Below are 26,518 nucleotides of genomic sequence, written 5' to 3'. Positions count from 1 at the left end.
CGCTCATGTTGCAGTTTGCCTCGCGTGGCTGTTTTGCTCTTTGACCGCTATACAGCTATACCGCTATGCCGCTTTACTTCTTCGCTTTATTTTTTACAAAAAATGTTCACAATAAATGACAAACCTTTCACACGATGCTAACACATTTATTGCATGGAAAAAAAAAAAAAAAAAATTACAAACTGACATGACAGTGTTGTACAACACCTGAGCCAAAATTCAGCGGTCATTTAAGGGGAGATAAAACAAAATAAAAAAATTGCAAAATAAAAAAAAAAAAAAAAACGGCAAATGTGTCCTATTTCACCGTTTTGCGAAAAGGGACACATTGGCGAAATTGTGTATGGCAAAAACGCGAGTTTATCATGTGCACAAGTGTCTAACAAGAACTGGTACATTACATGCGCCCTCCTCCAAATTGGCGCATGTATGGGCGGACGGGTGAAGGCAACAGGGGGGAAAAAAAAAAAAAAAAATACAAAAAAACACACAAAAAACACAAAAAAATTAACTCAAAAAAAAGGAAATATTTACTACTGATAATTGCCTCAATTTTTCGACGATACGGCAAAGCTGAAGAGTGTTCTTTGTAATGCGTCTTCTGGCGAATGAGCAAAAGAGGGAGGGGGAATGTCCATACGACGGGTACACACGTGCAGAGTCACCCATGTAGAGCTCCGCATATGCACATGAATTAAACACTCGACGTGCGTTATAAACCGCGTCACCATTCGTGGCGAACTAAAACACAGCAGGTTCTCCTATGGCTCGTCTTTAACTTCATCATACACTTTATCGCATTTTGCAGATTGCACAAACGTTTTAAATGAATGTCAAAATGGGTACCCGCATTATGTTTTTTTTCCCTTCATGGAAAAAAATAAGTGCCTCGGCAAAATGCGTACGGGTTGGTTGCTCGGCCAACCTGCAGCAGGGCCTACATTTATATCTGCGCAAAAATGTGTATGTAAAGGTATACACATAGGTAGGCATGCACGTACGCAAACACGCTACTCTCGTACACGTGGTAAACACAACTCTTGTAACGGCGGGAGCTTACGTTCGTCCTATCACGACATATCAAAAAAGAAAATGAAAAGAAGTCCATACAAAGAGCATAAAAAAAAAAAAAATGTTCTTCTATGTTTTGTGTAAATAAGTGTACCTATTCGCTTATAACGGATAGCACACCATATATTATTCCCTTTGCGCCTTTTTTTTTTTTTTTTTGGACGCTACAAAAAGGCGCTTCTTTGGTGAATTATTAATTGAGCAATAAAATGTGGCATTCCTCGCGCTTTTACTTCTCCTGTGCCAACATTTCGATCTCTCACTTTTTCACTTGTTATTTCTTCCGTTTTTATTTTTTCTCCTTTGCGTTTTTTGTGCATCTTTCTTTCCTGCATTTTTTCAGCATTTTTTCTGCATTTTCTCCTCGCAGCCCTCTTTCCTGATTTCTTCCCATTTTTCGCCCGCGCGGCCGCCCTGTTCAGACCCAGCATAGTATATACATTATACATATACGACTTGACTTACCAATGGCGCGCCACGCCGCGACTCCCATTTGCGTACGCGCGTATACATACAATGCTCCCACCGCATACGCTCCTCATGCCGATCGCACAGCGAGCGTCGACTGCGCGCCGCCCATCGCCACACGGTTACGTACAGTCACATGCAATATATGCATATGTATAATATGTACATATGCATATGCGTACATTTTGCTTACCTTTTTTTGACTTCCTCTTGCTATTTAATTGATTTTTTTTTAGCGCAATTTAGTATTCATTCCTTGTGCAGATTTTTTACTTCCTCTAAAATGCATATGTACTTTTATTTAACCCTTTTTGCACCACAATTTTTTATTTTTTCGCGCAATATTATATATACTATATATTTATTATGTACATGTTTGCCCCAGCGGGAGAGAGGCGGACTTGCACCCTAGAAGTTTCGAAAATCGTTTTAGTGGCCCATTTTGCAATGACACGATTTTTTTTTTCTTTTTCATTTTTACCGCTTGTGATTGATAAGATTGTACATATGTTCTTCTTCTAATACTTTTGGAGGAGGAATTTTTAAGTAATGTAGATGAGATAATAAGCAATGAATTTTTTTTTTTTTTTTTTTTCTTCTTCTTTTATTGCAGTAGAAGAGGCACTGTAAGCAATATATGTTTGTTAATCTTTTAGCTTTAGGCTTCTCTCCCTCCTCCTCTGTCGATGCCTGGTGTACTTATGTGCCACCATATGTATTTGCGCGCATAAGCCTTTCACGCATGTTGGTTTTTTGCGCGTATTGGTCTGTACTCGAATTGGCCACTGCCCCTATAAGGCTGCCACCCACACGGACGGCACGGTAAAAACTGCCTCTGCGCCTACCTGTTGTAGATGCATATACGCGTAGGTTACTTTGTCGATAGATGCCACGCGCACGTTCTATGTTCCCGCCATTACTGTTCAATTTTTTTGTAAAAAAAACAGCAAAACAGCGAAGCAGCGAAACGGCGAAACAGCAAAATGGTGTCGTTGAGATTAGATAATAACAGATATATAGCGTTTAATCAGGACTATGGCTGCCTGTGTATGGCCAATGAGAAGGGGTTTAAGATTTACAACACGAATCCGTTTACGCAGACGTATAGTAGAGGTAAGTTCTGGGGCCCCCCCGGAGAGACCGCACAAGGGGGAAGTAAAGTGCAGTTAAATAAGCGCATGACAAAGGATAGTTTTCCCCTCCTGTGGAAGTGAGCACCATGATAGGGAGAAACCCACTTGCACGACACCCCGATGAGCTTTTTCTCTTTTTCACCATTTTGCAGACCTAACCGACCGGAATAAGAACGGACTGTACCTCGCCGAGATGCTGTACCGATGCAACATCCTGGCCATTACAGGGAACAAAAATGATAAGAAGGGAAAGTGGGCGAAAAACGTGTTAATAATTTGGGATGATAGACAAATGAGAGAAATAGCCAAATTAACATTTTCCTCCAACATTATAGGAGTGAGGCTACTAAGAGAAATCATTGTGGTCATTTTGGAATATAAATTATGTATATACAGACTGAAGGATATTATTCTTTTGGAAACTTTAAATACATCAAAAAATGTCTCAGGGCTATGTTGCTTGTCTAATATAGATAAAAATATTATCATAGCTTATTTGTCCCCCATAAAGGGTCGAGTGAATATACATATCTTCGAAATAAATTCCAGTGAAAATATTCATGAAGAATTACCTTATATAAATTTTAAGACAAATTTGAGTATATATGCTCATGACAATTCAGTAGCATGTATTAACTTAAGTAATGATGGTAAATTACTAGTTACGTCATCCACCAAGGGGACCATCATCAGACTGTTTAATACTTTTGATGGGACTCTACTAAATGAATTCAGGAGGGGAACAAAAAATGCGAAAATTCTCTCCCTGAATATTAGTGAAGATAACAACTGGCTTTGCTTAACGTCTAGTACAAACACAGTACATGTATTTTCTATATACAAAAAAAAAAGGCCTTTACGGAAAGTTGATATTATATGTAAGGGCAAGAATTTATCCCCCCCAGCGTTACTCAATTATGAAAAAGAGTCCAAAAATAAAAAATCCAATTTGAAATGTCTCTTACCATGTCATCCGTATTTGAATAGTGAGTGGAGTTTCGCAACGTACAAAATCCCGGGCAAAAAAATTTCCTCCATTTGTGCCTTTGTGAATGACCAAAATTGTATCATCGTTATTTGCTCCAATGGCATAATTTACAAGTTGCGCTTTAACGAGCATATTGGGGGAGACATGTTTAAGATTTCGTCACACAGCTTTGACTAATTTTTCGTACTGTTTGGAGTGGGATGGGGAGGGAGACTCCCCGGAAAAAGTAGCAATCGCGTCAGTAAGGAGCCGTCTCGTTGGTAAGGAGCCGCCTCACGGGTAAGGACTACACGGAGGGGGCACATTTGCAAGGGTGCGGGTGTGCGTTCGCGTCCGTTTCCTTATCCCGTTGGCACGTATGTTAACACACGCGCAGTTAGGAGCATATGAGGTGTATGTGTTTGCGGGCGAAAAGCGGCCGCTAATTGTTCCCCCTTTTTTTAATTTGTTATTGCGCTTGAAGAGGGCTCCGTGCGGCGAGCATATTAATATATATATACATATATACATTTATGTGTACACCGCCTAGCGGTGCGAGCGTACCTGCGCGCGCAGTGGAGGTGCCGCCCCTTTTTTTTAATTCGTAGTGACGTGCGTGCGTGGTGGGTACATATGATGTTTCGCGCGTTGTAAGCGATGTGGGCGATATGCGCGTTGTGAGTATTGTGAGTATTGTGAGCCGTGTGGGCGACGACCCCGCCCGTCTACAGGTGCGCACGAGCGTGGGTACAAATGCGTATAAACGAGAACACGTGCATATATGCATGCGTACATACGTACATACGTATGTAAGTGCTGACGTATGCACACACATTGCACACATCGCGGTTTCGTGCCCACCGCCATTCGAATAACCCCCCGTTTGCACACCTAAAAATCCCATTTCGTGAGATACCAATTCGTTCATTTTTTACAATATCTTGTTGTGAAAAAAGTGTCCATTGAAATATCTTTCCCCCCCATGCGGTCTGCACGTGCGTGAGCACACGTACAAGCGATGCTTTGCGGCAACGTGCGGCCGCATCACCCCTTCCTGCATGTACTCACTTACACGAAAGTCGTTACTTCTCACTCCATTCTTTGTTGATGTTTCTTTTCACTTATGTGTCATCTTCGTGGAACTGCCTTCACCACGTGGAACTTGTCCTCTGTGGAGCACCCCCCCCCTCGCGCGCGCGTACATACATTTGTGTGTATGCCTACCCACTCGCTTCCGCGCAAACGCCAGTCTCAATGCACGTGTTGCCGTTGACAATTTTTAAACTTCGTTTTTTTTAAGGAACGCCCCTTTGTTTCCACGTTCTGCTGCTATTTGTTGGCATTTGCTATATTGTGTTGCTTCATTCTTCTGCCGCATTTCGCTGCCGCGCCTCGCTGCCGCATTTCCCCCCCCCCCCCCCTACTCGCCGCAAACGCACCGCAACAAACTCGAAACTTTTTTTTCATTTCCCGAATTAAAAACAACCTTCTCGTAGAGCACTTCCACGTACAGCTGCTTGACCACCTGGTCGTTCAGCGCATGGGCCTTCAAATTCTTGTAAATGCGCAACATTTCCTCAGGCTCATATTTGCTTAGCAAAAAAATGGCGTAATTGAATACCTTCTCGAATAATTTTTTGTACTGCAAATAAAACCTCCGAAGCTGTTCGCTGTTATACGATTGTTCTATGGAATGTTTGTCCAAATTTATTAGGAAGATATTTTCTACCTTCATTTGGAACTCCCCCAACAGCATGTTGAAGATCTCTTCCGGGTTTTTGTAGCCCCCCATTTTGTCCCTCTCATCAGTGTGGTCTTCCTGCATACACGTGAAGTTAGCCACGCAGTTGTTTTCTTCGTTTGGATTTTTCCTCATTTTGATGGGGGCTGCACAATTGGTCATTTTTGGTTCCTTGCTGAGGATACTTTGCGTAGGTCCATCCTGTTCGATGGTGCTACTTCGAAGGGGATTTTTTCTCTCTTCACTTATCCCCATCGAGTGGGTCCCCCCCAATCGGCGCAGAAAGACGCCATATTTCTCCAACAATTTTTTATTTTTCATGCATTTTTCTTTAAACAAAAATATATTAAAGAGAATGAAAAAATGCACCATAATGTGCTTGTAGCCGACGAGGCAGTAGGCAAAACTTACCATATCGCAGTTTACCCTAGAGTTAATCAAACTGAGCACGTACATATTCACATATTCAATTAGGTAGTTATTAAAATAGGTGTTCATGGACAAGCCGATTGTGTATGGAAGGGTTAGGAATTCCTTCGAGTCTATTTTGACAAACGTGTTGACATATTTTTTCCTCAGTTTTTTAATCCTATTTTTTGCGTAGTTATGTTTCTTCCTTTCCTCTGTGGAGGTATCATCGTGTAGGAGCTTCGGGTTGGTTTTTATCCTTTCGATTTCTTCGATAATCCTGTTGGTGAGTTTTTCCATCAGGTGTGCGTCAAACGTTTGGAACTTCCCCAAGAAGAAGAACAGCAGCTTTAAGTGGTACAAATTGAAGCTCTCTGCGCGTTCGTTGAAGAATGTCAGCACTTTGTTTAGAAGGAAGGCGAACATGTCGTTTAGCTTGTAAAACGAGTTTATGTGCTCCACTAGCAGCGTTCTCTTCGCCTCTTCCGCGTTGGCGAGTGCGAAGTGATTTTCCTGTTGCGCTGTCTCTTCCGCGTCGCTCAAGTTGAAGTGCTTTCCCTGCTGCGCCGCCTCTTCCGCGTCGGTCAAGGTGAAGCGGTTTCCCTGCTGCGCCGCCTCTTCCCCGTATGACCCCCCCTTTACAGCTACATTGGTGCGTTTCCCCTTTAAGAGGGAATACAAAAGAATGTCCACATTTTCAACCCTATCATATTTTGCAATGTAGCTATAAACGTGTGTGTATATTACGCCACTATTATATGTGCCGCCAACGGAGGGGCCACTTCTTCCCCCATGTTCCTTCAAGTACCTCTTCACAATTCGCAGGTTAACACTGTCATGGCTGTCGTGTATAATCGCCTGAATATTCGAATTGCATATGTTCCGAAAATGGTGCAAAAATTTTGTAATGTTTATCAATTCTTTAAAATCGCAATGAACATAGCCACTTATTTTGGAAAAATTTATTGCGTTATTTATAAGTACACTAAAAAGAGTACAAATGACGTCTATTTTTAAGTAGTTCAATTTGTAGAGACATCGATATATGTCGTGTATGGAGGAAGACGTTAGAATTGTTTTATTCTTTTGAATTTCGCTCAACAAATTGTTTAAAAAAATGAGTTTATTTTTACTTACTACACTGTTTTCTTCCTCCTGGAGGAGTTTATTTTTTTTCGTAAACTTTATTATTGCCTGAACAAATTGTGGCACTTGATTATATTTGACGCTTTTTTTGTCAAAACTGCCATTATTTTTGCTTAAATTGATTTTTTCCTTTTTTAAGTACGACGGGATTCTTTTGCTCACGACCAGTGAGGAGTTCACCTTTTTCCTTATGGGGCTAATTTTCATGCTTCTGCTTCGCGCCCCTTAAGGAGAAAGTTGCCTGGGGAAAGCGGCCGTGTGGGCGCCGTCCGCATGTTGCTTGCGCGGGGTTCGCGTAATTTAAGGCGTTCGTTTGTCGTTTACCTGCCGTTTGTTGCCGCTTCCTTCCCATGTGTGCATTTTGTTCCTCCCTGCTATGTGCTACAACCGTGGGGTGTTTTCCAACTGGTTACATGGTCATACATGGAGGGGAAAAATTTCTATTTTTTTTTTTTTTTTTTTTTCTTTTTTTCGCGCAGCACTTTTTCAAATCATCATACGGGGGGGTGAGAAAGTTTGGCTGGTACTATGCCTGCGTTCGCAAACTGCATGTGCGGGGTTCACATAAATCCTGTGCTCACCCGCTGGGCGTGCATGCCGGCCAGCGGTCGCGCGACAGGGAAGCACTAAACAGGGACACGTAAAAAAGGGCAAAATGATGGCAAAAGGGTGGCAATAAAATGGCAATAAAATGGCAATAAAATGGCAATAAAATGGCAATAAAATGGCAATAAAATGGCAATAAAATAGGGGAACAAAATGGCGATAAAATGGGGCAAAAAATGACAAGTGAGATGGGGCAAACAAAGGGGCGTGATGCGAACACCACAGGCATTCTCGCTTCCCAGCCATGACAAAAAAAAAGAAGAGAAAAGAAAAAAAGAAAATGATTATCTTGCTTATCACCTTTTGTTTTAGTAAAGCGTGTGGCGATACCCGCACTGTGCATACATACACATTGTGGGCATACTTACACCCACGAAATGCGTACTCACACGTGTTAAAAAAATAGAAAGAAAAAAAGAGCGACGTGTAGAGCGGACGAAACGATGGCGAAAACAAATCACGTCGAGCGAACTGCCCCAATTTGTTAAAAGGGGCAGAGCGACGGTGGAGGCACAAATCCGCCTCGCGCGCCCAACAGGGGGGAAAAGTAATTTTTTCACTTCGTCACACTTTGCTTCACTGCACTTGGACTCACTTCGAGACAATTCACTTCATTTTTTTCTTCTTTTTCTCTTCATATTCAATGACGTCCCAGAAGTTCCTGTGCGTTTTGCCCCACGAACTCATGTCGTAGTGCTTCGTGTCGACCTTCCTGCAAGGGGGGCAGAACATACGCAGAAGTGAGCAGAAGTAGGCAGACGGGGTGCGCTGACATGAAAAATCTGCTACGACGCAGTCGAATGAAAGCGCATGAGCAAATGGGGGGAGCAACCCCCCCTCCCTCATGTTATATGCACATATATACGTTCTTCCTCAGCGGAAGCGAATGAAATAGTTCTTTTAAAATTATCCCCTACGTCCAAGTGTACAAGGCTCGTTCAATCCACATCAAATTTGTAACCTTGGCATCTTCCCAATTTTCATTTTTTAGGAAATTGTTTACTGTTAAAATGTGCGTGTAGTTGTCATTACTTATGCTTCCGCCTAACTTCAAAATGTGGTCCATAAAATCGCTCCTCCGGATCTCATCGGACAGTTGCGAAACGTTGAAGGTGCAGTCTGCGGGGGGGAGGCGCACACATGGGTGGGCAGCGATGTATGCAGGTGGGGTGGAAAAAAAAAAGAAAGACATTCACAAGAAAGTGCATATACATATGCATCTACACATGCATGTATACACACACGTGGGCAGCTTCTACGCAGTGCGCGCCTCGTTCATGGCGAACTGAGACAGTCACGTGGAGGAACCGCCCCCTGCCACTCGCACGTACCCTTCAAAACATGCCTGCGGAACTCAATCAAGATGGTCCTAACTATCGGGTAGCGCAAAAAGTAGTTGTATATCTGATCCTCTTCATTCCTTTCATTCGTTTTATGTATTTTAAAATGCTCAAAAATTTGGTAAAAAATGTGGTGAATTTCGTCCAATATGGCTGTCAAATAATGTAGCTGCTTATCATTGTCTTTAAAATTCCCCTCGTTGAAATTCTTGGGTATACAAAAGCTTTCGTAATATTCATTTTGATTTGATGCTCCGTGTTTGTGAATGTTCTGATCGCTATCCCTTGGAGGAGGAGGGGTAGGGGGCCCTGGGTCATCACTGTTGTGGTCTGTTCTGAAGTTGGTAGAATTCCTTTTCCTTAAATTGCCAAAATGAATTAGCTTTTTTACTTTCGTTTTCTTTATCTTTTTCTCTACTCTCTTAACACTGTCTTGCCCCCCCCGAGACAGATGGTCCCCAGGACCGAGTTGATGGTCCTCCCCTTCCGTCTTAATTTCCGCGTCGCCTCTGCTTCCGCGGTGGCTCCTGGGGGGGTTCTCTCGGCCCGCTTCCTCGCCACCCTCGGGGGCGTCCTCATCGTCATCCACGTCGGCATCTACCTCAGCATCTATCTCGTCATCCACCTCAGCATATACCTCGGCACCCTCCTCAGCATCCGCACTGGCATCCCCATCGGAGAGCCCCTCCTCTTCCGCCTCGCCCCCCCGGGGAAGCCTCCCCCCCCTGAAATAACTGCGCAGGAACCCCACCACATAATTGTCGTACTTCCTAAAGTTCCTCTCAGAAATGAACTTGTAAATAATTTCGTCCTCAAACGGAATGAACCTTTCGGGTGTCCTTACATGAAGGGCGTGATCGAATTGGTTTTGCGAATACTCTCCATCACTCCGCGGGAAGTGCTTCGCGTTGCTACTAGCCATTTCGCCATTCGCGTTTTTTTTTTTTTTTTTCTTATTTTTTTTCTTATCGATGTGTTTGCTAATGTGTAGGTTCATATTGACGTAGCTGCTGCTGTTGCTGCTGATGTAGCTGTTCATGTGGTCATTCGTTCTATTCATTTTATCTTCGCAGTGGTTGGGGGTCTCAAATTGGGCGCCCATCAAATTAGTGCCCATCAAATTGGTGTCCATGGGGATGTGCTCCTCTCCAGCGAGCTGCGCAACTCCCGATTGGAACAAATCAGCTGCACAGCTTCCACCATTCAGGGGGGCACTACTAGTAGGGGATGTTCCTTTCAAACCGTCTGCATTCACAAAAAAATTATTGTCACTCTGTGGGGGGAAGTTTTTATTTACATTTTCCGAAGTCCCTTTTTCTACGTAGACCCAATTGGGGTTGTTCATATGGGCATACGTACCATCATTTGGATACAAATTCGAAAGGTGGTCCCTCTTAACAACTCCATTTTGCGTTCCCGTGATGAATGTGCTTGCGACGTGCTCTTCGCTAAAATGCTGCAGAGGTGCTTCTTTCCCTTTGGGAAAATCGTTCGCGTCATCAAAAAATTCCAACCCGTTTTGCACACTTAAGTCGCATGAGCTATTTTCCACCTTAGGATCCATCACGCTAACGTCGCCCTCTTCGCTGTCCGTTTCGAACTCTTTGTCTAAATCGATGAAGCTGTCTTCGAAGGACTCGTCCAATTCGTCGCCACTGCCGCCGTCGCCATTGCCGCTGTCGCCATTGCCGCTGTCTCCGTTTCCGCTGAGGGGATTCCCTCTCTGTGCAACTAACGCGTCTTCCCCGTCTTCCCTCACTGGGGTGCTTCCCCCCTCGTAGTGGTATCCACCCACCTGCGAGGAGTCACCGCACGAGGTTCCAGGGGGTACTCCATCGGCTAGTTCAGCGGCTACTTCCGTGGCTACTTCCGTGGCTACACCCACTTCCTCCCCTTCGCAGAGGCCATCCTCAGCCTCCTCTGCGCTGCCCTGATCGACCACCTGGTACGCACCGCCCAGCGCCATCGAGCCGTTGTACGGGCCGCCCCAACTGGAGCACTCACTATACAGCACGCTGTTAAAACGGTGAATCCTCATCCTTTCATATTCACTACATTTAAAATTAATAAACCCGTAAAGGTTAGAAGAGAAGTTCAAATACGACTGTGCCATAGCAAAAAACTTGGTTAAAAAATAGGGCTTCCTTTTAATATCCTCTAGAAAGTTAATCTCTGGGAAGTAGTTGTACCCATGTACCTTAATGCACGAGCTGCTTTCCTTCCACATGTAGTCACTATCATCAATGCACAGGGAGACACTGCGATAGGTTGGCAAGATGCGGTTCAAGTGTTTCAACCCATTGACGCTGTCTTTCCTCGAGAAAACTCTATTCCCAAAAAAGTTCTTAAGAGGATCCAACAGTAACAAGCAAGATTTCGCATGCTCCAAAGTCCCCATAGTGTATAAATATATTTCATATTTTTTATTCATTTTTTGTAAAAATTGTATCACACCAGGTCTCAATTTGTAGTAAATTGTGTATGACCCTTTGTGATGTTTCACGTTCGTTTTCAAAACGGATTGTTCCAATTTATCAATTTTTTTTTTTATATTTTTGTCCTTCAAATTTTCGTAATGTATAAACTTTCCGTTATGCTTTAACAAATTTATGGTGTTCATTTTGGCCAGAAAATCGCAGTAATTTTCGTAACTCGATTTTATGTCTTGATACTTGTGCGTGTGGTCCACTCCGTTGTTTTTCCTTTGGCAGAACAGGGAGTACAGTTCGGGGTTCACCTTGGGGCATACCGCGCCGTCGCCCTGGCCATCTGCATGGCCATCTGCACTGCCATCTGCATCGCCGTTTCCATCTCCGTTTCCATCTACATCGCCGTTTCCATCTCCGTTTCCATCTACATCCGCGCCGTCCTCCGCCCTCACGTTGTCCTCCTTCTTGCTGTTCGCCGCGCCGCACTCTTCCTCCAGTGGCAAATCGGCTTCGCGGGGGGCGCTGCGATGGTGGGCGGGGTCCTCTGCGCCGCCACTCCCTACGCCGCTCCTGCTAGCACCGCCACTTGCGCCCGCCAACTCCTCGTCAATATCCGTCGTAATGTTTATCACCTCGCTGTTCATATTTATGGAGATAACAAAGAAGGAGGCATGCAGCAAGGTATTGTCCAAGTCAAGCACGAGGCACAATTTTCTATTCCTAATGATGTTGCTAATTCGCTCCTTCTCCAAATCGATGACCTTATCAGTGTTAATGTACAGCTCCTTCTCGTTGGTTAAAAACCCAGGAGACAAAAAATATTTCTGTTCTTTCTTATTTTTGTTAATCTCTTCCTGGTTTAAGAAGCAGTTGGTGCATAATCCCGAGAAAATAACTTCGTGGTTGCACCTTTCATCGCTAATTTCGCACAACAACTCATTCGGACTGCTAATATAGATGTACTCGTCCTTTTCCAAAAATGGGTTCTGTTTTAGTATGCGGATTCTGCCGTGATTGCTGCTTCGCAAGGGGACATAGCTGTCTTTTTTAATGTCAAAATTATTCTTATTGCTTAGAATTAAATTTATGAAGTTATTTTTTTCATTTGCCGATTCGTTTCTTCTCTCCTCCGAGTGATTACTTCCCGTCTCGAGGTTGTCTCTCGTGTCTGTGGTTGTTTCCTTGTTTGGGAAGGTACCTTGGCTAGCCACACCATCAACTGCATCCTTGTCTACACCATCGGCCGCGTCCCTTCTTAGGGGACTCTCTGCGTAATGATCTCCTAAACTGCTGCGCACTTCTTCGACCACATTTGTATGTGCATTTTCGCAGCTGTTGCCATTTTGACTGGCTAAGGGGGCTGCCCCTTCTTCTTCTCCTCCGTTTCTCGATTTCCCGTAGGGTGCATCTTCCGCTTCGGCGCTTCCCAAATGGAAGTTCCCCCGCTGGGAAGAGCCTTCCTCTGTTGGCGGCTCCCCTATGAGGGGTCTCTCCGTGTGCGGATCTCCCGTTCGCTCCGCGTCAGTGCGGTCCTGCCCCGTCTCGATGACAAACGCAATTATTTGGTTCGAGCTAACGATGGAGTTGTTATCTACAGCCCATTTTAACTTACACGGCAAGGCGATGTTGGGCGGCAAAAATATTTTTCCCGTATCCATTAAAAAAGAAAAAAGAAAAAATAATAAAATGAAAGAGAGTATAATACGATCACGTAAACACAAATTTTAATTAAAAAAGAAGGCAGGGACAGGAGCAGGAACTGGAACTCGAACTGGAACCCTTATGGACAAAATTTAGCAAAACAATTTCATCGTGGTGGTTGAAAAGGAGATGGAGCCAACGGTCGGGGAAGCGCAAAAATAGGCATGTATACTTCCCTATGCTGTGCATTCCCAACAGAGGGTGTACTCGTCATGCGGCTATAACGGAAACAAACGGGGGGTGGAGGGAAGCAAACAAAATGGGGTTCTTCGCTCAGCGGTTGGGATATAAAAGGAAACGCTCAAGAGAGGCTCTTATTAATGGTGTTGATGGAGTGGCAAAAGTAGAAGAGATATTATGTGGGGGGTGGGGGAAGGGGGGTTTTGGTTCCCCACGTGCTTATATATTTTTATATTCATATGTATCTGCACGTATGTACGTATGTACGCATCATCCATGTATTGCTCATGTGCCCCCTCATTCGTGTCACCCTGGGTACAAACTGAAGCTCGCACCTTCTCTTTCCAGCCAAAGTGCTCACCTTTTCAACTCACGCAAATTTTCAGTGTTTCAAAATTATGCGCGAAAAACGGGCTAATGGGGGGGGTTGTGCGTTTTTCATCTTCGCAATCACCCGTACAAAATGGAAATTAAAAACAGAGCTTTGGCATACATAGTACAGGAGCATATGGTTGAGGGAGGTTTTACGCAAATACGTTTTTTTAAAAAATAGTGTCATACCTTTTTGCCTCCTTTTCTTTGTACATATATATTTTTGTATCCATTTTGCGTTCGTTTTTTATTTATTTATTTATTTATTTATTCATTTACAGTTTCGTCGCTGTACCTGCCATCTTTTTTTTTTTTTTTTTTTTTTTCCGTACTTGTGCAGAACCCCGATCTTCCCATTGTGGTACGCTTCCATTTTGTAAAAACCCGTTTGGCTTGGCTTGCTCCTTTTTTGTTCTTTCCCAAATGGTTTGACATTTCTTTTTTGTTTGCCTTTCTGCTCACGGTAGGCCTTTTTTTTTGAAAAAAGGTAAAAAGGGATGCGCCCCAATTAGACTGCCGCGGCTTTATGCAATTATGCAAACGGAAAGGTCACCGTAAAGGGTTAAATGTGCCCGCGGTATGTGTTTTTTTTTTTTTTTTTTTTCAAAGAACAATCCTCGCACGTACAGACAGGTAGAAATGCCCGTATTCCCCTTTTACGTGGCATTCGCCTTGTAGATGACCGCAAACTGCATTGCCACACAACCATCAGTGGTGAAAAAGAACAAGCCGTGTTAAAGTCATTTTTTTCATATTACATTTTCTACCTTTCAATTTCGAAAAAATGGAGAAAAAAAAAGAAGCAATTGCTTGTGATGAATGGGAGGAAACCCCCTTTAAGAGAAAATTAATGGCACACAATAAGCGCATAGAGTGCATATACCTCCGGTTTAGCAGCGCTCATAATTTTTTTTTTTTTTTTTTTTGGCTTCAAGTTTTTTTCTAATTTTTTAACACAAATGAGGAATCGTTTCCGTTTTTATGTTTCCTTTGTGTAGTCAAGTTTTTCCATCCCCATTTCTACTTCCCTTAAAATTTCACAGGGTAAAGAAAATGACAGTTGCGCGGGAGAGAGCACCAAGCGGGATACGCCTGGAGAAGTGTAAACCTCCACGCATATGCATGTGCATACGTGTATGTATGCATTTGGACACACATGCACATATCTCTGGGCGCTTCCCCAAGATGGCTCTCTTCAGGCCAGCGAAAAGGATTTTTCTCTAAAGGAGAAAATGGTAGAAAAAGGCCCCTTGGGCTTGGCAAAGCACCTACCTAGAATTATATGCTTGGAAATGCATGCGCGAGAGACGCCTTTGGCGGACCTCTACATCTGCTGCAATACACATCCATGGGAGTACCTAGAAGATACAATTTGAAAAAATAAATGAAAAGGTATAGTAAAACGGGGGGAAAACAAACTCCCACCTGTGTGCATTTTCTCCACTTCTACATTTGGTCCTGTGTCCGTTTAACGTTTTCTCAGTTGGGTTAAATGGCTGTTTGTTTAAGGGTCCACGCGAATGGTTAAAACGGTTATGCACATTTTTACATTTATAGTAGATGCTCAAAAGAAAAAAAAAAAAAAGGGGGTTGGGGAGGTTCGTCCTTTGCATTCACGTGTACATATTATGAAATAGATAAAAATTTCCATTTTAACTTTGCCGCTTATAATATGACGCACCCCACAAAAGGTTCATTTCGGCTGGGTAGAGAGAGCACACTCCACAGCCAGTAATACCACAGTTTTGCTTTTCTCCACAGCCAGCAGTAGCACAATTTGATTTTTCCCCACAGCTTATCCTCCCGCGATGCCTTTTTTTAGAATAAGGAAACAAAATTGAGCTCACAAATTGGATAAGCTGACACGATGGGCATGCTTGTGGGAGAGGTTCTAATGAAAATAATTGGTTCCGTTCCTCTCTGCGGAATTGTAGCCTTATAAAAAAAAAAAAAAAAAAGTGCCTTCTTTCCATATGTTCGTTTTTTTTTTTTTTCCTTCCATTTTTGCGAGCTAAGTTATTCCTCCCCGCAAGATGCAATTTAAGCAGCATCGCCGCTGATTGCTCGCCGAAAGAGAGGCCCCAGCATATGTACGATTGTGCATTATATGTATACCACGTACATTTGTATATATACCTGGCGCATACATATATACATGCCCCATACCGTTATATGCCTCTTACATATGTATAATACACTCTTGGTCCGTAGGTATTTCCCCACCTTGGCAAAGCCGCATAATGCGCTCTCCATTTTCCCAGGCGAGCATAAAAGCGCCTTCCTCCACATCGCCTACTAACTCAGCGAACGATTAGCTGACCCTTGGCCACGCTCTGCAATTCAGCTTGTTAGCGCTGCAGGTGCGGGAGTGGAACAAAGCGGCATCTGTAGATTCTACGTCAGCTTTGCTTCTTCTGATCTTCTACGCGGGACCTGCGCCACACCCTTTTTAGTCATCACGCACCTATTTTTGCAGCCCCCCCCTCTCCTTTTTTCCTTTTTTTTGCGTAATGGAGGGCGGTGACTACGACAAGATACTGGTGCTGAACTTCGGCTCGCAGTACTTCCACCTGATCGTGAAGCGGCTGAATAATATCAAAATATTTAGCGAAACGAGGGACTATGGCATTGACGTGAAGGAAGTGGAAGAGCTAAACATCAAGGGAGTCATTCTGTCTGGAGGCCCCCACTCCGTTACGGAGGAGAATGCGCCCCACTTGAAGAAAGAAGTGTTGGAATATTTTTTGGAAAAAAAAATCCCCATTTTTGCCATATGTTATGGAATGCAAGAAATAGCTGTGCAGATGAATGGAGAAGTTAAAAAGTCCAAAAATTCAGAATATGGATGTACCGACGTAAATATAATAACAAGTAAAAACGGGGGTGAAGAAAAATATAAGAATTACAAGCTGGTGGATGGAGATAGCAAAGGCAGCAAATGTATCCTTTTCGATGGCATAAAAAACGCAGAGAAAAGTACCGTATGGATGAATCACACAGATGAAGTGACAAAAATTCCCGACAATTTTTTTCTTGTAAATTCTACTGACGATTGCTTAATATGTGCCATGTACAATGAGGAACATAATATATATGGAGTTCAGTACCACCCTGAGGTGTACGAGTCTGTGGATGGAGACCAGATGTTTTATAATTTTGCCTACAACATTTGTGAATGCACGAAAAAATTCGATCCAATTCGTTATCACGAAATTGAGCTGAACAATATAAAGAAATACGCACAGGACCACTACGTTATTGCTGCCATGTCCGGGGGAATCGACAGCACTGTCGCTGCTGCATTTACACACAAAATATTCAAAGAGAGATTTTACGGCATCTTCATAGATAATGGATTGTTAAGAAAAAATGAAGGCGAAAAAGTGTACTCCTTTTTAAAGGGCATATTCCCAGATATGAACTTAACCAAAATTGATGCTTCGGAAATTTTTTTAAATAACTTAAAAGGGGTAACAGACCCGGAACAAAAGAGGAAAATTATCGGAAAATTATTCATCGAAGAATTTGAAAAGGCAGTAAAGAACATAAACATTGATATTGAAAAAACGTACCTGCTGCAAGGCACTTTATACCCAGATATTATCGAAAGCAAATGTTCGAAGAGGCTGTCCGACACGATTAAAACGCATCATAATGTGGGAGGGTTACCAGAAAATTTAAAATTCAAATTATTTGAGCCTTTTAAATATTTATTTAAAGATGACGTGAAGAAATTATCACAAGAATTAAATTTGCCAGAGGAAATCACAAACAGACATCCTTTCCCAGGCCCTGGATTGGCCATCCGGGTCATCGGAGAAATTGACAAACACAAATTGAGCATCCTAAGAGAAGTAGACGATATTTTTATCAACGATTTGAAGGCGTATAATTTGTACAATGACATTAGCCAAGCCTTTGCTGTTTTGTTGCCCACTAAATCTGTTGGTGTAAGTGGGGATGCGCGCTCGTACGATTATGTGTGCTCTCTCAGGGCAGTTAAAACGTCTTCCTTCATGACCGCTAGCTGGTATAAAATTCCGTATGACATTTTGGAGAAAATCTCCACTCGTATTCTCAGCGAGGTCAAGGGAGTCAACAGGATTCTCTACGACATTTCTTCCAAGCCTCCCGCGACGATTGAGTTCGAGTGAGTGCACAGCGAAGCGGGAGGGGGCGGTACACACACTGTGTAGGTGACTCTTTAGGGAAACTATCCCAATTTGGCATTCACCTTTCTGCTGTACCCCGCTTCCCCATCTTAGCGCCCATTTGCCTCCCTCCGTTGCACATTTAGCGCAACGCGAACAATGAGAGATTTAATTTGCGCCAATTGAGGGGTATCCCCAAAAGATGGACACCTTATTGTACCACTTCAAAGCGTAGTGTCCCATGCACAGTTAAGGTGTCATAACTTCCCATTTTGCCAAAACATTACATGCACGAAAACACCGTTGGGTGGTTAAGAAGCTGCCTCTTTTTTTCCCCCTCTCAAAATAACACACGCTTGCTTCGTAAGCATTTGCAACTGTTTTGTCATAAATGGTGCGCCCCTGTAGGTGTTCTTAGGGCAGCGATAAGGGATCGCATCAAAGGGTTGCGTTTTCCCAGTAGCCATTTAAACCCAATTATAAGTCGAACAACACAGGGATGGTTACAAATATAGCTGCTGTTGACCCATCTCTTTCGCTTCAAAAGGAGCAATTTTTTTCCCCTTGAAATGGCAGAAACAAATTCGCAAGGAGAGTTCCAAAAAAAAAAAAAAAGGAAAAGCGAAGTGCCATTCCTTCATTTTTATCGCCTAATTGTGCTTCCTCCCGTGCGCAAAAATTGCTCTGCTTGTTTAGGCACATTTCTGCTATAAAAAATGAAGCTGTTCACAATTTATAAGATTTACCCTTTTCGAGTGGGCGCATGCACAGTTAGGACAACATTGCAAAAGGAGTAACTTGTGGGGGAGCTTTAAAGGGTGTTATTTTTTTTTTCAAAACGCACGAACGTTGCGCACAGTTAATTAGAATTTGGAGGCACACGCGCCAGGTGTGCTACTTGTGTCATATGCTTCATTGTGCAACAAGTGAAAAATTGTGCAATTTTTTTTTTTTTTTTGTTTAAATGCCACATTGCACAAACACGTGAGAAGAGAAGCTTTGTAGTAGAAGGAAAACACTGCAAGGCATTTTTTTGGTAGATCTCCACGAGTAGGTAACCACTTTATCTCTTCTGCGTAACAAGGGAAAAGAAGGTACAACTAAGAGGGGGCTCTTAAATTGGCAAACTGTGCACACCGCATGAAAGGCTCCCGTGCGCTGCCTGACCTTGCGATCGTACCAGATTTATTTCACCATTCGGAAGACCCCCTAATGTTTAAGCAAAAAAATGCACACACACACATATACACGTGTGCGCAATGCATTTTTGTAAAAATCATAGACATATGTTTCCCTCGGATGTTAGAAAAAAATGAAATATGCCTAAATCGTGAGACCACTTTAACGCCGCAGTGTGGGATGCCTTTTGAGCAACTTTATTGGCATCATTTAATTTACAGCACATTCTATAATAGAAATAAACGCACTATTGCGTTTTCTCTAGCCAAATTTGTCGTGTGTGCGTGCATGGACACGTGGGCATATGCGTCGGCTCATCGGAGAAGTGACAGATAGAACGTTTCTACAAAGTGGTGTATTTACACATGCTAAACGGTTTTAATGGCACAACCTTTTGGGGAAAGGGGCTTCAATTGAAGGATGCATTCCTGTGGTGTAAATTTTACGCACACTTATAAAGTGTAGAGAATGTAATCAACACTTTTCGGAAAAATTGACAACGTCAAGTAGCCGAATTGGGGGTGCACAAAAAGCATAACACCTGAACCGTTCAGGTAATTTTTTGTTCACAAGGATAGTAAAGTAGGCACAGCTAGCCATTTTTTTTTTTTTTTTTTTGTTATTTTTTTTCCTAAATTGTGAGCGAAATTTTTTTCCTTATGAATAACCAACTACATAGTTGCGTATATGCGCGTTTCTACTTTTCCATCATTTTTTTATTTTTTTTATTTTTTATTTTTTCCACCGGTTCTTAGCAAACCGCTTAAATTTCCTACCCCCTTACGATATGAGCGGAAGCTCGAAAGGCACAAATTAGTTCTTTCTTTTCAGCGCGGAATGAAGCACTTTGGGGAATTTTTTTAATACCCCTATTTTTACATAAAAGGCATAAATCTAATTTAGTATGTCCCATAATTTTTCTACGAGTTAATTTGGTTACTTCTCAGCTCTACATTTTTTTCGAGAATTTTTTATTTTTTTTCGGTGAAAAAATTTTGAAGGGATAAAAATAAAATAAAAAAAAAAACCTCAAAATGGGTCAAATACAAAATGAACAACTTGCGGTGTCTGTCGAATTGTGGAACCTATTTAGGAAGCCCCAATATTTAGCGGACGAAACGAAAGAAGCGCTATCTACGTATGATGAGGAAGAACTAAAACGTTTGTTTTTGAGGAGGCTAAATTTCGGCACAGCTGGTCTAAGGGGGAAAATGGGGGTCGGGTTTAATGCGATGAATGTTGTCACCATTATGCAAACGACGCAGGGATTGTGTACCTACTTAATTAATACGTACGGGATTAGCTTGTGTAAGAACAGAGGCATCATATTTGGCTTCGACGGAAGATATCACTCAGAGTCCTTCGCGCACGTAGCGGCATCTGTGTGCCTATCAAAAGGGTTCCGAGTGTATTTATTTGGACAAACAGTTGCTACCCCTATATTGTGTTATTCCAGTTTTAAGAAGAGCTGTTTATGTGGGGTGATGGTTACAGCTTCTCACAATCCCAAGTTGGACAATGGCTATAAAGTGTATGCGGCAAATGGGGCCCAGATAATTCCACCTGTGGATGTGAACATCTCCGATTGCATATTAAGCAATTTGAAGCCATGGAGCGAAGTGTACGATTATTTAAATGAAGATTTTTACTTGAAGGATACGTCTCTTGTTGAGGACATTTACTACGAAATGTACGACTCGTTTATGTCCGACATGAAAAGCGAATTTAATTTTAACTGCCATAGGAATTCACGTACAAAACTGGTCATAGTATACTCCCCCATGCATGGAATTGGGAGAAAATTTGTCCAAGGTGTTATGCACATAGTTGGGTATAACAATTTGCTGACGGTACCTCAGCAAGCCTTACCTGATGCTGATTTCTCTACGGTTACTTTTCCAAACCCTGAAGAGAAGGGAGCACTAAATATGTCCATGCAACTAGCCGATGTGGTGAACAGCCCCATAGTAGTTGCCAACGACCCCGATGCGGACAGATTTGCTTGTGCAGAAAAATTTAACAACAAGTGGAAGATATTTTCTGGAGACGAGTTGGGAATCATATTTGCCTACCATTTGATGAAACAAAATGAGAAAAAAAATATTGACAAGTCGAAGCATGTCTTTATCTGCACAGTGGTATGCTCAAGGATGCTAAAGAAGCTATGCGAAATGTATGGGTATAAGTACGATGAAACGTTAACTGGTTTTAAGTGGCTGATAAATAAGGCCATAGATCTGAGTCAGGAAAATTATACCACCTTGTACTGCTATGAAGAAGCCCTAGGACATGCTTTAACGAAATACGTACGGGACAAGTGTGGCATATCTGCCCTAGCGTACTGGATCGAAGTAGCCGTTTATTTATATGAAAATGGATTGACCTTTCATGAGTACTTGGAAAACATTCGAAAAGAAATTGGCTACTTTGTAAGTAATAATGGCTACTACACTGTTTTGGACCCTACTGATGTGGTTAGCATATTTAATGATTTTAGGGGTAACGGTTCATACAGAAGCGAATTGGGGTCCTATAAAGTGGTCCACGTACGAGACCTCACCACTGGATATGACTCCACCACCCCGGATGGGAAGTCCCTAATTGCGCCTACGCCAGACTCGCAAAGCATTACCCTGCATTTTGAAAACACCGCCATACTTACCGTACGGGCTAGCGGAACGGAGCCCAAGGTGAAGTGGTACAGTGAGATTTCCAGGGGCAGCTATGAATCCGCGAAGGAAGAGATTGATCGACTGGTGGATGAGGTCATGCCCCTGTTTATGCAACCGGACCGGTATAACGTTAAGCGGTGCTAGGCGAGGAGCGCCCCTAAAGAGGCGTAGCGCGTGCCGGCTGTGCGGTTTTGCAAAATATGGAGAAATGAAAAAATGTCACAGATAGGGGGGCACAAATAGGGGGCGCAAATAGGAGGGACAAATCGGACGACCCCAATCCTAAAGAACAAGTGACAAAGCGCGAACCCCAATTCGAAGGAGCACCAGTGGAACGGTCGGACGCGCATAGCACACGGCGTCCCTTCCCCACTTGTCGGCCTCTTTGTGTTGCTTTGCTTTGCTATGTTTTGTTCCTTTGTTAGATAGTTTACGCCCCTACACATGGCACCCCTGCAACAAGGCGTAGCGCGGCTATATCCCCTGCGAGGGATGGGTCCAATGCGCCTAGCATGTGTACTTCGCAAATGTATGCAGTGCGAAGGGGCGAACAGGGCGAACGCCAGGCAGAGCTCAGCAAAACTGGGCAGAGAGCTCACGCCTATCCATATATCATTAGCAAAGCATTTTACTTTTCTTTCCACACCCTTCGCACCCCCGCTTCATCACTAATTTCGACTCATGTGGGGAGTAAACATCTTGGCGTTGGCTCCGAAAGAAACTTCTATCGCGCTTAAGCGGTTCGCGATTTTACCCGTATCGCCACTGCCATTGCTATCTTTTTTTTTTTTTTTTTTTTTTTGTGTTAAGTGAAAAACTCAACATCTCGTGTAGATGACCCCATAAGCACAAATAAAACGTTTGTTCCTCGAAAAAAAGGTAATGCAGGGGGATAGAGGAAGGAGAACACGTTCCACCACGTTGAGTCCTTCCTTCACACCGTTCGCGGATTCGTTCGGGTTAGCGATTTGGCGCCGATGCGTTGCAAACATTAGTGTGCCGTCAAACATTTTTTGCAACAGGGGGATCAATCATAGAGCCACGTCACTACATAGTGTACACTTTTCACAATGATCGTTCTCTTCAATAGGTGACAGTGTACAGTTGCGCCAACTGAATGGGTCATGCATCCATCCCTATCTCCTCATTTTGATGTAATTTTTCACTTGAAGGGGAAGTACACTATCGGGGTGATCACACTATTATGCGAAGGAACGCCGAAAATGCACGCTTTTTTTTTTTTTTTTTTTTTTCTTAAATTGACAAACTGAGGTTTTACAATTAGAAGAGAGGTATATGCATGCAAGGGATTATTCCTTTTTATGTATACACCTTTTTTGCTTCCCTAAAGTGTTCATTTAAATGTAGGGTACTCCACTGCTGCGCCCATCCATTTAGTTAACATACATGTGAAGCAGGCGAAAAAGAAGGGACATTTCGCAGCTATGCAATTTCACAGCTTCTTTGTCATGTCGCCATTTCGCTGAAACGGCCGAAGAAGGTATAGAAGGCTCTTCCTCCGAAGAGAGATAAAATAATAACGGCTATACAGTGTGCTAGGTAGGATGATTTTTGCCAATCGGTAGAAGCCTTATATACTTATAAATGCATGTGTTATATATAGTGTACATGTATCATGGCGAAAAATATAAAATACCTGAACTGAAGGAGGTGAACTGTAGGTATGACTGAAATTATTGCGTTTTTTCTCTTAAAAAAAAAGCAAATTTATTTAAATTTAAAAAAAAAAAATATTTCATTTTTTTACATTTCAAGAACATTAAGCAAAAAAAAAAAAAACACACGCACGTACAAAATACGTACATACAAACGTACTGCATACGCTTATCAGCTAAGATAAATCACTTCTACGTTTCACGAAAAACTCATAATTTTTCTTTAAACGCAAAGCATACAAATAGTTTGCGGCATTTTTTATCCAGTCGTTCAGAAGAACTTACTGACTCTCTGCAAAAGAGAAAAATTCATCCCTGTTTGTAAAGCTTTCCATAGCAGCGGCAGTTGGGCCCCCTCCCTCAACGGCGAAAATAAAACAAAATGAAAATCCCAAATAAGTAAACGAAAAAAAAAAAAAAAAAAAAAAAACTCAAATGTGAGTACTCCCTCACTGTGTTCATATCGTAACATTGTTTGTTTGTTTGGTTGGTTGGCTGCCTCTTTCTTTTTTTTCCCCTCCTACAACGATAAGGATGAAGGGAAAGAATAATGCATGTGTGTACATAGAGAGTAGCACATGTGGAATGGGATTTTGTATGATGGCTTCCACACAAATTTGTATTTTTGGAAATCTGCACCTGTGTGTGTGCGGAGCCTTTATGAGAATACCATCGCCATAGGAGGAAAGGTGGCTCCCCTTTTGTAGATGCCCCTGCAAATGTGAACCCCTTTTTTTCTTTGCAGCCCCGGAGCTGGCGAAAACGCCCTCGAGCCAATCTACATAAAGGACGACGATGGATACGACATTGACACATTTTTAATCCCAGATCACTACAAGGTAACGGAATTATTTTTGGTGGAGGATCGCAATCGTTGTGGCCCCAATGCATGTCGGGCTAAATTGCTGTTTCCTCCCTAGTATGCCGCGTACATGTACACTGCCGCACATATGTGATGGTGCCCCCTCCTCGCAGAACTACATCACGAAGGTGCTAATCCCCAATGGAGTTTTAAAAAACCGAATAGAGAAATTGGCATTTGACATCAAACAAGTTTACAGGAATGAAGAATTTCACGTTATCTGCCTACTGAAAGGATCCAGGGGGTTCTTCAGTGCGCTGTTGAAATATTTGAATAGGATTCACAACTACAGCTCGACTGAATCCCCAAAGCATTTATATGTGGAGCACTACGTACGTGTTAAGTCGTATTGTAATGACCAGTCCTTAGACCGCATCGAAATTGTTAGCGAAGATTTATCCTGCCTAAAGGATAAACACGTTTTAATTGTTGAAGATATTATTGACACTGGAAAAACCTTGTTAAAGTTTTGTGAATATTTAAAAAAATTTGAGGTGAAAACTATTGCCATTACCTGTCTGTTTATTAAGAGAACTCCTCTTTGGAACGGCTTTAAGGCTGACTTTGTTGGTTTTTCAATTCCAGATGCCTTCGTCGTTGGCTACAGCTTAGATTACAATGAAAAATTTCGAGACCTGGACCATTTGTGCTTGGTGAATGACGAAGGTATAAAGAAATTCAGGACCGCCCCTCCCACTGCTTGAGTGACGTTTGTAGGAAGGAATAAGGAATAACGCGTGGTGCGGAGGAGACCGTGTGGGAATTTTTGGCACAGCCCTTCGGATACGCGGTTCACACGCTACTGTTACCTACCGCTGTCACGCGCACTCCTCCAACCTTTATGGCGAAACATATGTCAACTTAGGATGTGTAATGGGGAAATATTGAGTGCCTCTTTTTCTTCCCACTCCTTTTTCCCCCCCTCCATCCTTTTTTTTAACGAGTCGTATATCTCACAAATGGCAGAAGTGCAGCATCATTATAAATTCACCCCCAAAAAAAAAAAAAAAAAAAAAAATTGACAAAAAAGGGGGTACATGAAAGTGGTACTTTGTTCCACGTAAAATTAAAATTGGCTTTCCAAACTGATGCGAACGTTTCATTGGCAGAGATGTTCGCGTCGCAAATGTGTCTGCTGGCTTTTAACAAAAAACGTTGCACGCATATTCTTGCTTTCATTTTTACTGTCATTTATACGTTCATTTATGCTGTCATTTATACGTTCATTTATGCTGTCATTTATACGTTCATTTATGCTGTCATTTATGCTGTCATTTTTATTTTCCCACGAGTTCATCAGCTCCATGCGAGCTGCGTGTGTGCCTTTTCATTTTACATATGCCCCCCGCGCGAAAGGAAAAAAATGCACAAGTATGCAAGTGCACATATATGTGCCATATGCATACCCACGCAAGTGCATCCTTTCGCGCAAGCGCATCCTTCCACATAAGCGTGGCAGGCGAACCGTGAACCTGCTCACCTGTGGAAGGAGAAGAAATGAAAAAAACGCCTTTTAATTTATACTTCCCACGTTTTTCATTCCATGACGTATGCTCTATTTATTTTGCCCCTTCCACCTGCATGGCTCTTTCCCGCGCCCAACTTTTAAAACGCACGTGAGTTAGACAGCCACAAATTTAAGCTTTATGTGCAGCGAAGAGCACCGTTTAGGTAGCGCATGGCAGCGTTGTGGAAGCGTCCACTAAGCGGGGTTTTACAATTTGCCCCTTTTATTACTGTCATGTTCTCTCCCGTCCTGTTCTTTCCTTTTTCCTTTCCCCAGTGAATAATCACAACAAGGAAAAAATGCATAAAAAAAGGAGGCATTACGTTCATGTGTAAGCCACTCCATTTTGAAGTAGTCGTCCGAAACGTTGTGCCACCCCTCGCAAGAGACGCAATCGTGTTAGCAAAAATGTTCAGGTTTGAATGTCTGCCCCTGCTTATTTGTGCGGTTTAAAATTGGTAATGTTCGTCCGACCAGCATTTTTAGGGGAGTTCTCCTCCATTTTATGTGCAAGTTGAAGAAGGGAAAATAGATGAGAGGGGTGAAAAAAACAAAGGAGGGCAGCCACCTCTTACAATAAGGGTTATTTTTTTAAAAGACTCTCCGGTTAAATTCCCGTTGGGGCCTCCCTCTACAAACATATGCAGTTTCGCTAATTTGCGTGAAGGGGTACACTGCAGAGGAAGGTCGGCAAAGGGGACACGCGTCTCGCAGGTCTTTGCAAAAATGTGCGCCCTGGAAAATTTGTCCCAACGCGGCGCCGGGTTTGTTCCTCCCTGCGATGAAGCAAAGGGCCGTGGCTGCCAATAATCAAAACATTCCCGCGAGTAAAAATAAACTGCGCTCCAAAAGAGATGCACAAATTTAAGTTAAAAGGACTACAGAATAGTCAAAAAAAACTCCCCCCCA

General features: G+C 42.7%; 6 protein-coding genes across 6 annotated transcripts, besides 15 other annotated features; 4 read left to right on the top strand and 2 right to left on the bottom strand.

Moving 5' to 3' along the window:
* Positions 1-2,137: 2,137 nt before the first annotated feature.
* Positions 2,138-3,837, top strand: PVX_094865 (hypothetical protein, conserved; the record flags this gene model as incomplete). Its single annotated transcript, XM_001614390.1, has 2 exons — positions 2,138-2,652; positions 2,825-3,837. Exons 1-2 carry the CDS (start codon positions 2,523-2,525, stop codon positions 3,835-3,837), a joined length of 1,143 nt encoding a protein of 380 aa, XP_001614440.1. The 5' UTR covers positions 2,138-2,522.
* Positions 2,541-2,572: a microsatellite.
* Positions 2,598-2,620: a microsatellite.
* Positions 2,879-2,898: a microsatellite.
* Positions 3,201-3,220: a microsatellite.
* Positions 3,838-5,059: 1,222 nt separating the features above from the next.
* PVX_094860 (hypothetical protein, conserved) lies at positions 5,060-7,357 on the bottom strand (the record flags this gene model as incomplete). The annotated part of the gene is made up of 1 exon (XM_001614389.1): positions 5,060-7,357. The coding sequence occupies exon 1, from the start codon at positions 7,139-7,141 to the stop codon at positions 5,060-5,062; it is 2,082 nt and encodes a 693-aa protein (XP_001614439.1). The 5' UTR covers positions 7,142-7,357.
* Positions 7,358-8,146: 789 nt separating this feature from the next.
* PVX_094855 (hypothetical protein, conserved) lies at positions 8,147-12,967 on the bottom strand (the record flags this gene model as incomplete). Its single annotated transcript, XM_001614388.1, has 3 exons — positions 8,147-8,252; positions 8,458-8,659; positions 8,872-12,967. 3 exons carry the CDS (start codon positions 12,965-12,967, stop codon positions 8,147-8,149), a joined length of 4,404 nt encoding a protein of 1,467 aa, XP_001614438.1.
* Positions 8,224-8,254: a microsatellite.
* Positions 11,076-11,098: a microsatellite.
* Positions 11,528-11,552: a microsatellite.
* Positions 12,379-12,402: a microsatellite.
* Positions 12,968-13,829: 862 nt separating the features above from the next.
* Positions 13,830-13,852: a microsatellite.
* Positions 13,853-15,689: 1,837 nt separating this feature from the next.
* Positions 15,690-15,716: a microsatellite.
* On the top strand, positions 15,704-18,096 carry PVX_094850 (GMP synthetase, putative). Its single transcript, XM_001614387.1, has one exon. The coding sequence runs from the start codon at positions 16,073-16,075 to the stop codon at positions 17,714-17,716; it is 1,644 nt and encodes a 547-aa protein (XP_001614437.1). The 5' UTR covers positions 15,704-16,072; the 3' UTR covers positions 17,717-18,096.
* Positions 17,617-17,654: a microsatellite.
* Positions 18,097-19,775: 1,679 nt separating the features above from the next.
* On the top strand, positions 19,776-21,708 carry PVX_094845 (phosphoglucomutase, putative; the record flags this gene model as incomplete). The annotated part of the gene is made up of 1 exon (XM_001614386.1): positions 19,776-21,708. Exon 1 carries the CDS (start codon positions 19,927-19,929, stop codon positions 21,706-21,708), a length of 1,782 nt encoding a protein of 593 aa, XP_001614436.1. The 5' UTR covers positions 19,776-19,926.
* Positions 20,081-20,104: a microsatellite.
* Positions 21,709-23,272: 1,564 nt separating the features above from the next.
* On the top strand, positions 23,273-25,771 carry PVX_094840 (hypoxanthine phosphoribosyltransferase, putative). The gene is made up of 3 exons (XM_001614385.1): positions 23,273-23,639; positions 23,986-24,079; positions 24,216-25,771. Exons 1-3 carry the CDS (start codon positions 23,623-23,625, stop codon positions 24,804-24,806), a joined length of 702 nt encoding a protein of 233 aa, XP_001614435.1. The 5' UTR covers positions 23,273-23,622; the 3' UTR covers positions 24,807-25,771.
* Positions 24,030-24,051: a microsatellite.
* Positions 24,585-24,623: a microsatellite.
* Positions 24,907-24,941: a microsatellite.
* Positions 25,772-26,518: the final 747 nt, after the last annotated feature.

This window comes from Plasmodium vivax, chromosome 8 (genome assembly GCF_000002415.2).
Source record: "Plasmodium vivax chromosome 8, whole genome shotgun sequence".
NCBI lineage: Eukaryota > Apicomplexa > Aconoidasida > Haemosporida > Plasmodiidae > Plasmodium > Plasmodium vivax.
Note: the sequence above shows the minus strand (reverse complement) of the source record. Positions and strands in the feature narration are given on the sequence as shown.

Excerpts from the sequence above, each read along its gene's own strand:
- PVX_094850 (XM_001614387.1), top strand. The coding sequence starts at position 16,073 with ATGGAGGGCGGTGACTACGACAAGATACTGGTGCTGAACTTCGGCTCG.
- PVX_094840 (XM_001614385.1), top strand. Across the intron at positions 24,080-24,215 it reads TAATCCCAGATCACTACAAG|AACTACATCACGAAGGTGCT; the intron begins GTAACGGAATTA and ends CCCTCCTCGCAG.